Source organism: Bos indicus, chromosome 11 (assembly GCF_029378745.1).
Source record: "Bos indicus isolate NIAB-ARS_2022 breed Sahiwal x Tharparkar chromosome 11, NIAB-ARS_B.indTharparkar_mat_pri_1.0, whole genome shotgun sequence".
Lineage (NCBI taxonomy): Eukaryota > Metazoa > Chordata > Mammalia > Artiodactyla > Bovidae > Bos > Bos indicus.
Genome location: NC_091770.1, coordinates 61,626,812 through 61,644,831, shown reverse-complemented (window position 1 = coordinate 61,644,831; position 18,020 = coordinate 61,626,812). Strand labels below are relative to the sequence as shown.

The following is an 18,020-nucleotide window of genomic DNA, read 5'->3' as shown; positions in this document are numbered from 1 at the left end:
TTGTCAAAAATGTGACGACAACCCAACTTACTTTTTCTCTTACCTTATTTGAGTAGATATTGTAACTTTTCAGCTATAAGCATTCGATAAAGTTTTCTGCTGCTAAGTCACTTCAGTCGTGTCCGACTCTGCGACCCCACAGACGGCAGCCCACTAGGCTCCCCCGTCCCTGAGATTCTCCAGGCAAGAACACTGGAGTGGGTTGACATTTCCTTCTCCAAAGCGTGAAAGTGAAGTCACTCAGTCGTGTCCCACTCTTAGCGACCCCATGGACTGCAGCCTACCAGGCTCCTCTGTCCGTGGCATTTTCTAGGCAAGAGTACTGGAGTGGGGTGCCATTGCCTTCAACGAAAGCTTTCTGAGTATGGCAATAATTTCAAGATATCTTATTCAGAAAAGGCCACTTGAATCTCTTTAACAAAATTAATAAAAAACATATTCAGATCAGTCGCTCAGTCATGTCCGACTCTTTGCGACCCCATGAATCGCAGCACGCCAGGCCTCCCTGTCCATCACCAACTCTCGGAGTTCACTCAGACTCACGTCCATCGAGTCAGTGATGCCATCCAGCCATCTCATCCTCTGTCGTCCCCTTCTCCTCCTGCCCCCAATCCCTCCCAGCATCAGAGTCTTTTCCAATGAGTCAACTCTTCACATGAGGTGGCCAAAGTACTGGAGTTTCAGCTTTAGCATCATTCCTTCCAAAGAAATCCCAGGGCTGATCTCCTTCAGAATGGACTGGTTGGATCTTCTTACAGTCCAAGGGACTCTCAAGAGTCTTCTCCAACACCACAGTTCAAAAGCATAAATTCTTTGGTGCTCAGCCTTCTTCACAGTCCAACTCTCACATCCATACACGACCACAGAAAAATCCATAGCCTTGACTAGACGAACCTTTGTTGGCAAAGTAATGTCTCTGCTTTTGAATATACTACCTAGGTTGGTCATAACTTTCCTTCCAAGGAGTAAGTCTCTTTTAATTTCATGGCTGCAGTCACCATCTGGAGTGATTTTGGAGCCCAGAAAAATGAAGTCTGACACTGTTTCCACTGTTTCCCCATCTATTTCCCATGAAGTGGTGGGGCTGGATAACATGATCTTCATTTTCTGAATGTTGAGCTTTAAGCCAACTTTTTCACTCTCCACTTTCACTTTCATCAAGAGGCTTTTGAGTTCCTCTTCACTTTCTGCCATAAGGGTGGTGTCACTTGTATATCGGAGGTTATTGATATTTCTCCCGGCAATATTGATTCCAGCTTGTGCTTCTTCCAGTCCAGCATTTCTCATGATGTACTCTGCATATAAATTAAATAAACAGGGTGACAATATACAGCCTTGACGAACTCCTTTTCCTATTTGAAACCAGTCTGTTGTTCCATGTCCAATTCTAACTGTTGCTTCCTGACCTGCATCCAAATTTCTCAAGAGGCAGATCAGGTGGTCTGGTATTCCCGTCTCTTTCAGAATTTTCCAGTTTATTGTGTGATGCACACAGTCAAAGGCTTTGGCATAGTCAATAAAGCAGAAATAGATGTTTTACTGGAACCCTCTTGCTTTTTCTATGATCCAGCAGATGTTGGCAATTTGATCTCTGGTTCCTCTGCCTTTTCTAAAACCAGCTTGAACATCAGGAAGTTCACGGTTCACATATTGCTGAAGCCTGGCTTGGAGAATTTTGAGCATTACTTTACTAGCATGTGAGATGAGTGCAATTGTGTGGTAGTTTGAGCATTCTTTGGCATTGCCTTTCTTTGGGATTGGAATGCAAACTGACCTTTTCCAGTCCTGTGGCCACTGCTGAGTTTTCCAAATTTGCTGGCATATTGAGTGCAGCACTTTCACAGCATCATCTTTCAGGATTTGGAGTAGCTCAACTGGAATTCCATCACCTCCACTAGCTTTGTTTGTAGTGATGCTTTCTAAGGCCCACTTGACTTCACATTCCAGGATGTCTGGCTCTAGGTCAGTGATCACACCATCGTGATTATCTGGTTCATGAAGATCTTTTTTGTACAGTTCTTCTGTGTATTCTTGCCATCTCTTCTTAATATCTTCTGCTTCTGTTAGGTCCATACCATTTCTGTCCTTTATCGAGCTCATCTTCGCATGAAATGTTCCTTTGGTATCTCTGATTTTCTTGAAGAGATCCCTAGTCTTTCCCATTCTGTTGTTTTCCTCTATTTCTTTGCATTGATCGCTGAAGAAGGCTTTCTTATCTCTTCTTGCTATTCTTTGGAACTCTGCATTCAGATGTTTATATCTTTCCTTTTCTCCTTTGCTTTTCGCTTCTCTTCTCTTCACAGCTATTTGTAAGGCCTCCCCAGACAGCCATTTTGCTTTTTTGCATTTCTTTTCTATGGGGGTGGTCTTGATCCCTGTCTCCTGTACAGTGTCACGAACCTCATTCCATAGTTCATCAGGCACTCTATCAGATCTAGGCCCTTAAATCTATTTCTCACTTCCACTGTATAATCATAAGGGATTTGATTTAGGTCATACCTGAATGGTCTAGTGGTTTTCCCTACTTTCTTCAATTTAAGTCTGAATTTGGCAATAAGGAGTTCATGGTCTGAGCCACAGTCAGCTCCTGGTCTTGTTTTTGCTGACTGTATAGAGCTTCTCCATCTTTGGCTGCAAAGAATATAATCAGTCTGATTTTGGTGTTGACTATCTGGTGATGTCCACGTGTAGAGTCTTCTCTTGTGTTGTTGGAAGAGGGTGTTTACTACGACCAGTGCATTTTCTTGGCAAAACTCTATTAGTATTTGCCCTGCTTCATTCTGTATTTCCAAGGCAGTAGTTTGAGCATTCTTTGGCATTGCCTTTCTTTGGGATTGGAATGAAAACTGACCTTTTCCAGTCCTGTGGCCACTGCTGAGTTTTCACGACCCAGATAATCACGATGGTGTGATCACTCACCTAGAGCCGGACATCCTGGAATGTGAAGTCAAGTGGGCCTTTGGAAGCATCACTACATACAAAGCTAGTGGAGGTGATGGAATTCCAGTTGAGCTATTTCAAATCGTGAAAGATGATGCTGTGAAAGTGCTGCACTCAATATGCCAGCAAATTTGGAAAACTGAACTGAACTGAAGTGAAAGAAACACTGCTGTAACCACACTCAGGTCAAGAAATAGATTTTCCTAGGCACCAGAAATAGTGCCATGTACTTAACTCTGTTTTAATCTCAACCCTTTCCTAGTCCCCCAGAGTATCCTCTGTTGTGACTTTTACACTTTTTCTCATACATCACCTATGTATGTATCTCACAAAGCTTCAATTTAATATTATCTATTTAAACATGCTAATGTGTCTTTTGTTTATTTATTTTTGGCCACACTGGGTTTTTGTTCTCTAGTTGTGGGGAGCAGGAAGTACTCGCTAATTGCAGTGAGGCAGACTTCTCATTGACATGTCTTTTCTAGTTGCAGAGCGTAGGCTCTAGAGCCTGTGAGCTTCAGATAGATGCCGCATGCAGGCTCTAGAGCACCGACTGGCTCAGTAGTTGTGGTGCATAGGCTTACTTGCCTTGCAGCATGTGGAATCTTACCAGGCCCATGTCCTCTGCATTGACAGGTGAATTCTTAACCACTGGACCACCAGGGGAGTCCTAAAACATGTTAATGTGTCTTTGAAATCTCTTTTAGTCTACAGGTTCCTGCTCCACTCTCTTTTTTTATTTTTTTCATTGAAAGTTATCTGTTGAAACTGTAATGTCCCACAGTCTGGATTTTGTTGTTCCCATCATCATGATGTGGTTCAGCATGCTTCTTTGTCTTTTGAAAATTCTGCAAGTTAGTGGTCAGTTTTGGCAAGACTATGTGTAAAGGAATGTTTTTTAATTGGGAGGCATATGATGCTAGGTTCTGTTTCTCTCTTTTAGTTGACTCTCTTTTTTTATTTTTAGTAACTATTGCTGCTCAGTGCTTAGGTCCATTAATTCATGGAGGTTGCAAAATGGTGATATCTAATGACATTTTTTAATTAGTTGGGATACTTTTATAATGAGACACTTCTACTCATCTCCTACGTGTTTTCCCAGTAGCTGGATTCATATAGTGTAATCAGGATAAGTGTCTGTTTCTTTTATTTACTAGTTTTCAAGATTGGATTGGTTCTCTGTCACTCGCTGAAGGTAATCAATTAGTTTTTGTTTTTAAATAACATTATTAACTCATGGATTTAGACATATTTGACTCAATGGGTTTCATAAATTGTAATTGTTATCTTTTTGGAAGTACAGATTCTTTAACTAGAGCAATGGGATTCTCTTCAAGTTGGCTTCTCTTCTTGTCATTACCTTAGTAATCTTGGGTAGCTTCCCTCTGGTATAAAAATATAGTCCATGGTTATCTTGTGCATTTCCTGCTGCAAACATGGAATTCTTGATTTATTCAATAAGGTCGGGTTTCTGAATCACTGAAGAAATGAAAGAGGAAATAAAAAAAGTAAATGAGATATTTTTTGAGAGACAAATGAAAAAGAAAGCAAGATTATCCAAAATGTATGGGATGCACCAAAAGCAGTTCTTAGAGGGAAGTTTATAGGGATCACAAGCTTACCTCAGGAAACCAGAAAGATCTAAAGTAAATGACCTAACCCTACGCCTAAAACAACTAGAAAAAGAAAAACAAACAAACCCTAAGTTAGTATAAGGAACGAAATTACAAAGATCAGGACAGAAATCAATGAAATAGAGACTAAAAGCAATAGAAAAGATCAACAATTCTAAAAGCTAGTTCTTTGAAGATATGCAAACCTGATAAACTTTTAGCCAGACTCATCAAGAAAAAAAGGGAGAGGGCCCAAATCAAAATCAGAAATGAAAAAGAAGTTATGAGAGAAGCACAAAGGATCATAAGAAACTACTGCATGAACTACATGCCAATAAACTGGTACAGCCTAGAAGAACTGGACAGATTCTTATAAGAGTACAGTCTCGGAAGACTGAACCAGAAATAGAAACTATGAAAACATCAATTACCAATACTGATACTGAATCAGTAGTTTAAAAACTCTCAACAAATAAAAGTCCAGGAACAGATGGCTTCATAGGTGAACTCTACCAAACATTTAAAGAGTTAACACCTATCCTGAAACTATTCTAAAATACTGCAGAGGATGGAACATTTCTGAACTCGTTCTATATGGCCACCATCACCCAGATACCAAAACCAAAGATATGAAAAAAATTACAGACCTGTATCACGGAGAAGGCAATGGCACCCCACTCCAGTACTCTTGCTTGGAAAATCCCATGGACGGAGGAGCCTGGTAGGCTGCCAATCCACGGGGTCGCTAAGAGTCGGACACGACTGAGCGACTTCACTTTCACTTTTCACTTTCATGCATTGGAGAAGGAGATGGCAGCCCACTCCAGTGTTCTTGCCTGGAGAATCCCAGGGACGGGGGAGCCTGATAGGCTGCCATCTCTGGGGTCGCACAGAGTCGGACATGACTGAAGTGACTTAGCATAGCATAGCATCACCAATGAACATAGATACAAAAATTATCGGCAAAATACTAGCAAACTGACTCCAATAATACATTATAAGAACCATACACCTTGATCAAGTGAGATTTATCCCAGGGATACAAGGATTTTTCAGTATACACCAATCAATGTGATACATTGCATTAACAAATTGAAGAATAAGAACTATATGATTATCTCAGTAGATAAAGTAAAAGATTTTGAGAAAATTCAATATCCGTTTATGATTCAAAAAAACACTCTTAAGAAAGTAGGTACTAAAGGAACATGTGTGCATGCTCAGTTGTGTCTGACTCTTTGTGACTCCATGGATGGTAGCCCACCTCGCTCCTCTGTCCATAGGATTTTCCCAGGAAGAATAGTTCAGTGGGTTACCATTTCCTTCTCCAATTAAGGGAACATATCTTATAATAAAGGTCATATATGACAAACACAGCTAGCATCATACTCAGTAGTGAAAATCTGAAAGCATTCCTTTTAGGAACAGGAAAAAGACAAGGATGTCCACTCTTGCCACTTTTATTCCACATAGTTTTGGAAGTCCTACCTATGGCAATCAGAGAAGAAAAAGAAAGAAAAGGAATCCACATTGGAAAAGAAATGTAAAAGTGTCTCTGTTTGCTGTTGACCTGATACTATATAAGAGAATCCTAAAGATGCTACCAGAAAACTATGCTACCAGACTCCTCAATGAATCTAGTAAAGTTGCTGGATACAAAATTAATACAGAAATCTCTTGCATTCCTATACACTGACAACAGAAGTTCACAGAGAGAAATTAAGGAAACAATACCATTTACCATTAAGTGAAAGTTGCTTAGTTGTGTCCAACTCTTGGCAACCCCATGGACTGTAGCCTGTCAGCCTCCTCTGTCCATGGAATTTTCCAGGGCAGAATACTGCAGTGGGTAGCCATTACCTTCTCCAGGGGATCTGCCCAACCCAGGGATTGAACCCAGGTCTCTCACATTGCAAGTGGATTCTTTTCCTTCTGAGCGACCAAGGGCTCCAAGTCCAAGAATACTGGAGTGGATAGCCTATCCCTTTTTCAGCAGATCTTCCTGACTCAGGAATTGAACTTGGGTCTCCTGTACTACAGGCAGATTCTTTACCAGCTGAGCTACCAGGAAAGCCCACCAATGAATCAAAAAGAATAAAATACATAAGGGGGCAAAGACATGTACTCAGAAAACTATAAGATACTTATGAAAGAAATCAAAGATGACACAAACAGATGAAGAGATATACTATATTCTTGGGTTGGAAGAATCAATATTGTCAAAATAACTCTACTATAGAAGGCAATCTACAGATTAAATGCAATTCCTATCCAGATTTTTCACAGAATTAGAATAAAACTTTTTTACAATTTGTATGGAAACACAAAAGGTCACGAATAGCCAAATCAGTCTTGAGGAAAAAATGTGGAGCTGAAGGAATCAGGTGCCCTGACATCAGACTATACTACAAAGCTACAGTAATCAAAACGGTATAGTACTGGCACAAAAACAGATATATGGTTCAGTGGAACTGGATGGAAAGTCCAGAAATAAACCCATGTTTTTATGGTCAGAAAACATGCAACAAAGGAGGCAAGACTACACAATGGAGAAAAGACAGTTTCTTCAATATGTGGTGCTGGGAAAACTGGACAGCTATATCTAAAAGAATAAAATTAGAACATTCTTTAACACCATATACAAGAATAAAATAAAAATGAATAAAAGACCTAGATGTAAGAATAGAAACTGTAAAACTCTTAGAGGAAAACATAGGCAGAACACTCTGACATAATTGCAGTAATATTTTTGAGGGGGATCTGTCTCCTCGAGTACTGGAAATAAAAGCATGAAAATGGCACCTAATTAAACTTAAAAGTTTTTTCACAGCAAAGGAGACCTTTCACCAGTGGACTGGGAGAAGATATTTGCATACTGTGCTACCAAGGGATTGATTTCCAACATATGTAGATAGCTCATCCATGCAGTTTAATATAAAAAAAAAAAAAAAATCCAACCCAATCAGAAAATGGGCAGAAGTAAATGTTTCTCCAAAGGAGACATACAGATGGCCAATAGGCACATGAAAATAGGCTCACGTCACTAATTATTCAGTTCAGTTCAGTTCAGTCAGTCGCGCAGTCGTGTCCAACTCTTTGTGACCCCATGAATCCCAGCACGCCAGGCCTCTCTGTCCATCACCAACTCCCGGAGTTCACTCAGACTCACATCCATCGAGTCAGTGATGCCATCCAGCCATCTCATCCTCTGTTGTCCCCTTCTCCTCCTGCCCCCAATCCCTCCCAGCATCAGAGTCTTTTCCAATGAGTCAACTCTTCGCCTGAGGTGGCCAAAGTACTGGAGTTTCAGCTTTAGCATCATTCCTTCCAAAGAAATCCCAGGGCTGATCTCCTTCAGAATGGACTGGTTGGATCTCCTTGCAGTCGAAGGGACTCTCAAGAGTCTTCTCCAACACCACAGTTCAAAAGCATCAAGTCTTAGGCGCTCAGCTTTCTTCACAGTCGAACTCTCACATCCATACATGAACACAAGAAAAACCATAGCCTTGACTAGACGAACCTTTGTTGGCAAAGTAATGTCTCTGCTTTTGAATATGCTATCTAGGTTGGTCATAAATTTTCTTCCAAGGAGTAAGTGTCTTTTAATTTCATGGCTGCAGTCACCATCTGCAGTGATTTTGGAGCCCAAAAAAATAAAGTCTGACACTGTTTCCACTGTTTCCCCATCTATTTCCCATGAAGTGACGGGACCAGACGCCATGATCTTCATTTTCTGAATGTTGAGCTTTAAGCCAAATTTCACTTTCATCAAGAGGCTTTTGAGTTCCTCTTCACTTTCTGCCATAAGGGTGGTGTCATCTGCATATCTGAGGTTATTGATATTTCTCCCGGAAATCTTGATTCCAGCTTGTGCTTCTTCCAGTCCAGCATTTCTCATGATGTACTCTGCACAAAAGTTAAATAAGCAGGGTGACAATATACAGCCTTGACATCCTCCTTTTCCTATTTGGAACCAGTCTGTTGTTCCATATCCAGTTCTAACTGTTGCTTTCTGACCTGCATATAGGTTTCTCAAGAGGCAGGTCAGGTGGTCTGGTATTCCCATCTCTTGAAGAATTTTCCACAGTTTATTGTGATCCACACAGTCAAAGGCTTTGGCATAGTCAGTAAAGCAGAAATAGATGTTTTACTGGAACCCTCTTGCTTTTTCGATGATCCAGCGGATGTTGGCAATTTGATCTCTGGTTCCTCTGCCTTTTCTAAAACCAGCTTGAACATCAGGAAGTTCACGGTTCACATATTGCTGAAGCCTGGCTTGGAGAATTTTGAGCATTACTTCACCAGCGTGTGAGATGACTGCAATTGTGCAGTAGTTTGAGCATTCTTTGGCATTGCCTTTCTTTGGAATTGGAATGAAAACTGACCTTTTCCAGTCCTGTGGCCACTGCTGAGTTTTCCAAATTTGCTGGCATATTGAGTGAAGCACTTTCACAGCATCATCATTCAGGATTTGGAATAGCTCACCTGGAATTCCATCACCTCCACTAGCTTTGTTTGTAGTGATGCTTTCTAAGGCCCACTTGACTTCACATTCCAGGATGTCAGGCTGTAGGAGAGTAATCACACCATTGTGATTATCTTGGTTGTAAAGATCTTTTTTGTACAGTTCTTCTGTGTATTCCTGCCACCTCTTCTTAATATCTTCTGCTTCTGTTGGGTCCATACCATTTCTGTCCTTTATCGAGTCCATCTTTGCATGAAATGTTCCCTTGGTATCTCTAATTTTCTTGAAGAGATCTCTACTCTTTCCCATTCTGTTGTTTTCCTCTGTTTATTTGCATAGATTGCTGAGGAAGGCTTTCTTATCTCTTCTTGCTATTCTTTGGAACTCTGCATTCAGATTCTTATATCTTTCCTTCTTTCCTTTGCTTTTTGCTTCTCTTCTTTTCACAGCTCTTTGTATGGCCTCCCCAGACAGCCATTTTGCTGTTTTGCATTTCATTTCCATGGGGATGGTCTTGATCCCTGTCTCCTGTACAGTGTCACGAACCTCCGTCCACTAATTATTAGAGGAATGCAAATCAAAACTACAATGAGTTATGACCTCACACCAGTCAGAATGCCCATCATTAAAAAGTCTACAAATAATACATGCTAGAGAGGGTGTGAAGAAAAAGGAACTCTACACTGTTGGTGGGAATATAAGTTGGTACAACCACTATGGAAAACAGTATGTGAATCTCTCAGAAAGCTATAAGTAGAGTTACCTTATGATCCTGATATCCCACGCCAGTGCATATATCCTGAGAAAACTAATTAGAAAAGATACATATACCTGAGTGTTCATAGCCCCACTGTTTACAATAGCCAAGACATGGAAGCAACCTAAATGTCTATCAACAGATGAATGGAAAACATGTTGTGTGTATTATATACATACACACACACACACACACATATATGTATGTGTATATACATATATATATGACTGATGGAGTGTTATTCAGCCAGAAAAAGGAATGAAAGCACTTACAACAATGTATATAGATCTAGAGAATAGGGTTGTTCTTTGGTCCCCCAGTTGTGTCTGACTCTTTGTGACCCCATGGACTGCAGCAGCCCAGGCCTCCCTCTCCCTCACCATCTCCTGGAGTTTGCCCCAGTTCATGTTCATTGCATCGGTGATGCCGTCCAGCCATCTCATCCTTTGACATCCTCTTCTCCTCCTGCCCTCAATCTTTTCCAGCTACAGGGACTTTTCCAATGAGTCATCTGTTTGCATCAGATGACCAAAATACTGGAGCTTCAGCTTCAGCATTAGTCTTTCCATTGAATATTCAGGGTTGATCTCCCTTAAAACTGACTGGTTTGATCTCCTTGCTATCCAAGGGATTTTCAGGAATCTTCTTCAACACCACAGTTTAAAGGCATCAGGCATCAATTCTTTGGCGTTCTGCCTTCTTTATGGTCCAGTTCTCACAAGGGTATGTAACCATTGGGAAGACCATCAGTTCAGTTCAGTTCAGTTGCTCAGTCGTGTCCGACTCTTCGTGATGCCATGGACTGCAGCATGCCATACCTCCCTGTCCATCACCAACTCCTGGATTTACCCAGACTCATGTCCATTTGGTCGGTGATGCTATCCAACCATCTCATCCTCTGTCATCCCCTTCTCCTCCCACCTTCAATCTTTCCCAGCATCAGGGTCTTCTCAAATGAGTCAGTTCTTTGCATCAGGTGGCCAAAGTATTGGAGTTTTACCTTCAACATCAGTCCTTCCAATGAATATTCAGGACTGATTTCCTTAAGCATGGACTGGTTGGATCTCCTTGCAGTCCCTTGGACTCTCAAGAGTCTTCTCCAACACCACAGTTCCAAAACATCAATTCTTTGGCACTCAGCTTTCTTTATAGTCCAACTCTCACTTCCATACATGAATACTGGAAAAACCATAGCCTTGACTAGATGGATCTTTGTTGACAAAGTAATGTCTCTACTTTTTAATATGCTGTCTAGGTTGGTCATAACTTTCCTTCCAAGGAGTAAGCGTCTTTTAATTTCATAGCTGCAGTCACCATCTGCAGTGATTGTGGAGCCCAAAAAAATAAAGTCTGTCACTGTTTCCCCATCTATTTCCCATGAAGTGATGGGACCGGATGCCATGATCTTTGTTTTCTGAATGTTGAGCTTAAAGCCAACCTTTTTACTCTCCTCTTTCACTTCCATCAAGAGGCTTTTTAGTTCCTCTTCACTTTCTGCCATAAGGGTGGTGTCATCTGCGTATCTGAGGTTATTGATACATCTCTCAGCAGTCTTGATTCCAGCTTGTGCTTTATCTAGCCCAGCATTTCTCATGATTTACTCTGCACATAAGTTAAATAAGCAGGGTGACAATATACAGCCTTGACGTCCTCCTTTTCCTATTTGGAACGAGTCTGTTGTTCCATGTCCAGTTCTAACTGTTGCTTCCTGACCTGCATATAGGTTTCTCAAGAGGCAGGTCAGGTGGTCTGGTATTCCCATCTCTTGAAGAATTTTCCACAGTTTATTGTGATCCACACAGTCAAAGGCTTTGGCATAGTCAATAAAGCAGAAATAGATGTTTTACTGGAACCCTCTTGCTTTTTCGATGATCCAGTGGATGTTGGCAATTTGATCTCTGGTTCCTCTGCCTTTTCTAAAACCAGCTTGAACATCTGGAAGTTTGCGGTTCATATATTGCTGAAGCCTGGCTTGGAGAATTTTGAGCATTACTTTACTAGCATGTGAGATGAATGCAATTGGGCAGTAGTTTGAGCATTCTTTGGCATTGCCTTTCTTTGGGATTGGAATGCAAACTGACTTTTTCCAGTCCTGTGGCCACTGCTGAGTTTTCCAAATTTGCTGGCATATTGAGTGCAGCACTTTCACAGCATCGTCTTTCACAATCTGAAATAGCTTAACTGGAATTCCATCACCTCCACTAGCTTTGTATGTAGTGATGCTTCCGGAGGCCCACTTGACTTCACATTCCAGTATGTCTGGCTCTTGGTGAGTAATCACACCATCGTGATTATCTGGTTCATGAAGACCTTTTTTGTACATTTCTTCTGTGTATTCTTGCCACCTCTTAATATCTTAATATTTTCGGCTTCTATTCGGTCTATACTATTTCTGTTCTTTATTGTGCCCATCTTTACATGACATGTTCCCTTGACATCTCTTACTTTCTTGAAGAGATCTAGTCTTTCCCATTCTATTGTTTTCCTCTATTTCTTTGCACTGATCACTGAGGAAGGCTTTCTTATCTCTCCTTGCTATTCTTTGGAACTCTGCATTCAAATAAGTATATCGTTCCTTTTCTCCTTTGCTTTTGGCTTCTCTTCTTTTCACAGCTCTTTGTAAGGGGTCCTCAGACAGCCATTTTGCTTTTTTTGCATTTCTTTTTTTGGGGATGGTCTTGATCCCTGTCTCCTGTACAGTGTCATGAACCTCCCTCCATAGTTCATCAGGCAGTCTATCAGATCTAGTCCCTTAAATCTGTTTCTCATTTCCACTCTATAATAAGGTATTTCATTAAAGTCATACCTGAATGGTCTAGTGGTTTTCCCTCCTTTCTTCAATTTCAGTCTGAATTTGGCAATAAGGAGTTCATGATCTGAGCCACAGTCAGCTCCCAGTCTTGTTTTTGCTGACTGTATAGAATTTCTCCATCTTTCGCTGCAAAGAATATAATCAATCTGATTTCAGTGTTGGCCATCTGGTAATGTCCATCTGTAGAGTATTCTCTTGTGTTGTTGGAATAGGGTGTTTGTTATGACCAATGTGTTCTCTTGGCAAAACTCTGTTAGCCTTTTACTGCTTCATTCTATATTCCAAGGCCAAATTTACCTGTTATTCCAGGTGTTTCTTGACTTCCTACTTTTGCATTCCAGTCCCTTATAATGAAATGGGGAAGACCATGGCCTTGACTATATGGACCTTTGTTGGCAGAGTGATGTCTCTGTCTAGGTTGTCATTGCTTTCCTGCCAACAGGTAGTCGTCTGTGATTTCATGGCTGCAGTTACTGTCCATAGTGATTTTGGACTCAAGAAGACAAAATATGTCAGTACTTGCACCATTTCCCCTTCTATCTGCCATGCAGTAATGGGGCTAGATGCCATGATGTTAGTTTTTTAATATTTAGTCTTAAGCCGGCTTTTTCACTCTCCTCCTTCATCCTCATCAAGAGGCTCTTTAGTTCCTCTTCATTTTCTCCCATTAGAGTGGTAGCATTCACATATCTGAGGTTGTTGATGTTTCTTCTGCCTATCTTGAGCCCAGCTTATAACTCATCCAGCCCAGCGTTTCTCATGATGTGCTCAGCATATAGGTTAAACAGACAAGGTGACAGCAGACAGCACTGTCACACTCCTTTCTCAATCTTAAACCTGTATGTGGGTCAAGAAGCAACAGTTAAAACCCTGTATGGAACAAGTGATTGCTTCAAGATTGAGAGAGTGGAATAAGTCAGAAAAAGACAAATACTCTATATTAAGACTTACATGTGAAATCTAGTAAATAAAACAAATTAATATTACAAAACTGAAGCAGACTTACAGATATAGGGAACTTACAGATATAGTGGTTACTAATGGAGAGAGAGAGAGATGGAGTGGGGGCAACATAAAGGTAGCACATTAAGAGACGGAAATACGGCTATTGTTTTACAATAACTTTCAATGGGGTACAATCTATAAAAATATTGCATCAGTATATAATATTGTTAATCAACTATACTTCAACAGATAAATATAAAGTATTGCTTTTTTTAAAATCAGAATTTGATATTCCATCTGACCTTGGCTAGCTTTTTAGAAGTATCTGGGATTAGGAGTGGAGGAGAAGAAGGGAGTTATAATGGACTTACACCTTGGGACATATAAGACAGACTGAGCCTTTGTGGGTGAAGAGTGTGGATTTCAGGTAAAGGATATAAGAGAAGTTATTGAAAGGTAAATGAGGCATACTGAAATTTTTCAGAGTTTGAGCAAGTGCCAAACTGAAAGTGGTTAGGAAGACTCTACTAATATGAGACAGGGGAAAAATTGAGAAAGTACAGAAGCAGAGAAAGGAAATTATTTGATTGGCTATAGTTTAAAGCTTAATTGGCTATTGTAATTGGTTATCCTTGGTATTTTGATTTTGTAACATTGAGGCATTTATAGGTTTAGGTTTTGGTTTGCTTTCATAAGCCAGGATGGCATTAGGGATTCATCAGCTGAATGGCCTCCCTGTTTAACAGATTTCAGAGCTGAGAAAATGCAGCTTTAGTTTGACCTCAGAATACAGTACTGAGAGGACACTGTGGGAGATAATGCTGGGGTTTGCAAGGCAGATCACGTTCCTCCTTTGCTTATGGCTTCTCATCTTGTTTAGGGGGAAAACCAAAGTCCCTGTAAGGGCCTACAAGCTACTTCACAATCTTCTGCCGCCTCCAATTCCCACTGTTCTTCCTTGCTCCATTTTCTGTGGCCATGTTGCTCTGCCATCGTTTCTTCTTCAGGCTGAGAGTGCTGCCTTGGCATGTTTGCTTCCTCTGCCTGGAGCCCTCTTCTCCAGGTGACTGCATGGCTTCACTTCTTCACTTCTTCACTTCTTTCAGGTCAACTTTATGAGAGAAGCCTGTCCTGACTTCTGTTACCTCCCCTTCCCATTCTTCCGAGTACTTAGGAGGTACACATATAGAGTCACTAACATACTCCGTATGTTTGCTTGTGATTTGTTAACCTATCTTCAGCCATTGGAGTGTATGTTCTCTGAGGATGAGGACCTCACTGCTGTATCCCCACCAGTGCCAGGACCTGTGCCTGTATGTATGTGCTTGAGTATATAGCTCATACTCAAGCATTTATTAGACAAAAAAGAAAAGTGAGAGTAGGAAAGTGAGTGTGAGGGAGGGAAAGAGTTGGATATGGATCCTATATGGTTTTACATACCAGGCAGGGGAATAAAACTTTAATTCATTAGTTGTATTTGTGCTAGTTGCTCAGTCATGTTCCACTCTTTGCGACCCCATGGACTGTACCCTGCCAGGCTCCTCCGTCCATGGGATTCTCCAGGCAAGAGTACTGGGGTGGGTTGCCATTCTCCTCTCCAGGGGATCTCCCCAACGTAGGGATCAAACCCGAGTCTCCCACATTGCAGGCAGATTCTTTACCATCTGAGCCACCAGGGAAGCAAAATTGGGTAACAGTTAAAAAGTTCGAACAAGGGAATGACAGCAAGAACATTTAGTTTAGGAAGATTAGTTTGTTAATAATGTTTAGGATGTATTTTTTAAAAATTCACATTAACCCCCATTCCATCCCCAAGTCAGCACTATGTAACAAAGCTGTGTGCTCTTAAAAAAAAAAAATGAAATAATTCGACTCTCAAGAAACCGCTAAAATAATTGCCAAAATGGCTAAAAGCATATTCCCTTCCTGTACTTTTCCCCCTAGTTTGTCTAGTTTCCCTTGTTTGCCCCAGTAATGCACGTTACTGCAGTACATTGTTACATCCTGGAACATGACCTTGGTATAATACTATTAACTCAGATACTGACCTTAACGGTTGGATTCCGTCAGATTTTGAACTTCTGCGAGTGCACAAACACACATGCAGAGTTCTGTGAAATTCTGTCTCTTGTAGACATGTGCTTTGTAATGTTTCTAAATCTAATTTTGAGGTTTTCAGCAGTGTTAGAAATGATCTCAGTTACCATTCTCCAGATTTTTGGCCTCCCACATTTACATATGAATAAGGTGAATGGCCTGCTTTATTCCTTTATTCTTGTTGCCTTTCCTTTACACACTAGAAATGCTTTTCAAATTTTGCCTCACTAGTATTATAAGTCATATTACTCACCAGGTCTTCTTTTAATTTTAAAACTAGTAGTACATTACCTTCTTATTTTTTTCTGTTGATCACTGACCTACTTAACAACCCTTCATATATTTTCTGACAATAAAATCAGTGGTAGAAGAATCTGCCTGCCAGTGCAGGAGACACAAGTTCAATCCCTGTGTCAGGAAGATCCCCTGGAGAAGGAAATGACAGCCCACTCCTAGGAAATCCCATGGACAGAGGAGCCTGGTGGGCTACAGCCCATGGGGTTGCCAAAGAGTCTGACATGACTTAGCAACTAAACACCAACAACAACAAATGTTTCTACAGGAATGTTAACAGAGTTCTAAAGCTTTTTTCTTTGCTTACCCTGCCCTGCTTGTGAGAAACATGCTCACCAGCCCAAACCCAAAGAATGGAAGTGAGGCTTTAATGATGGTCTTGCAAGATCTGGTGTCTGATGGGCAGGCACACCCAGAGTCATTACAGGGAGCATCTTATCCCTAGAATGCAAGTCCCTCCCCCCCCGTTCCTCTTCGGCTGAGTACCAAGGGGTAAACAATCTTCCTGGATGTCACCTAGGTTTGTTCCCTCCCTCTTTATGATCTCCTCCCACCACCCCTCCACGTCTTATTTCCTCCTTTTCTGTGTACCTATTCCAGTTTGTAGGTTTTGAATTCACCAGTAGGATGAACCCGCACGAAAATCCTAGGCATCTCACCGTCCCTTTGTTTGCCCAGAGTTTCTAGTTTTGTATTCGTTATGGCTATCAGCTATTGGCTACTACATCAGCAAGCTGTGACTCAAAGCTAGATGTTCTTGAAAATGGACCATTTTGGTTTTTGATTTCTTACTCTACTAATTAGGAATATATTTCTGGTAAATAATTTACCAGTAATTTTAGAATTAGCAGGGGTAGTGGGTTGGAAGGAGATGAACTGAATTGTTAAAATCCTTTATTCATCCTTTAAAAATCATGCTTCTGATGTCTTTAGGTAATCTGCTAGCCATATTATTTTACTAAAAGCCCACTCTGTTAGTTTCTGTATATTGTAGGAAATATTTGTCTTTATGTTACTTACAGACTTTCTAAAACAAAATGCTTAAATTTTTATAATTTAATTTCTGCAGCTGTGCTGAGTATGTGCTATATATATTTATATATGGGCTTCCCAGGTAGCTCAGTGGTAAACAGTCCACCTGCCTATGCAGGAGACTCAGGAGACAGGAGATCCATCCCTGGGTCAAGAAGATCCTCTGGAGAAAGAAACGGCAACCCATTCTGATACTCTTGCCTGGGAAATCCCATGGACAGAGGGGCCTGGCAGGCTATAGTCAGACATGACTGAGCGCATGCACACACACACACGTTTATATATGTTCTATATGAGATATAGACATACCTGCTAATATGTTGCTGATATTTAAGGTGGGAGTTGACTGTATTCAGTAGGATTCTAGGTTAATATGCAGTGCTATGTGTGACAGCTGAAGAAAAACCAGTCTATTTGAACATACTTGCTATATTTCTTACAGGTTCTGAGTTCTGTACGCACAGAATGGGATCCACTGGATGTTCGCTTTGACACCAAACATCCTAATCGAGTGTTGACAGTGGAGTGCTCCATCAGTGTAGACAAAGAGCCCATGGCTGACAGCTGCGTCTATGAATGTGTTCGGAACAAAATCCAGTGTGTATCAGTCACCAGAATACCACTTAAGTCAAAGGCCATTAGTTGTTGCAGGAATGCTGCTGAAGACAAACTGATCCTGGGCTGTGAAGATTCGTCAGTAATTCTTTATGAAACTCACCGTAGAGTGACTCTCTTAGCTCGGGCTGAACTTCTGCCTTCCTTAATAAGCTGCCACCCCAGTGGGGCCATTCTGCTAGTCGGCAATAACCAAGGGGAGCTGCAAATATTTGATATGGCTCTTTCTCCTATTAACATCCAGCTTTTGGCTGAAGACAACTCACCTAGGGAGACTCTACAATTCAAAAAATTCTTTGATGTTTCCAGCAGTCTTGTTCAAATGCAGTGGATAGCGCCTCAGTTTATTTCTAAGAAGCCTGAAAGTGGGGACATCTGTAATCTCCTCTTCCTCAGGTTTGACAGAGGACCATTGGGTGTACTTCTGTTTAAACTTGGTAAGTCAAGGAA

At 41.0% G+C, this 18,020-nt stretch overlaps 1 protein-coding gene across 7 annotated transcripts in view; it reads left to right on the top strand.

Moving 5' to 3' along the window:
- The window catches only part of WDPCP (WD repeat containing planar cell polarity effector), a 298,437-nt gene that overhangs the window by 151,139 nt on the left and 129,278 nt on the right, over positions 1-18,020 (top strand). For all 7 annotated transcript variants that reach the window (XR_011569297.1, XM_019970379.2, XM_070798864.1 and 4 more), the window contains exon 10: positions 17,398-18,007. Coding sequence is in view for 6 of the 7 variants with exons in the window: in XM_019970379.2 (XP_019825938.1) it covers positions 17,398-18,007 (610 nt within the window). In the remaining variant the exon portion in view is untranslated. The remainder of the gene's footprint in view (positions 1-17,397; positions 18,008-18,020) is intronic.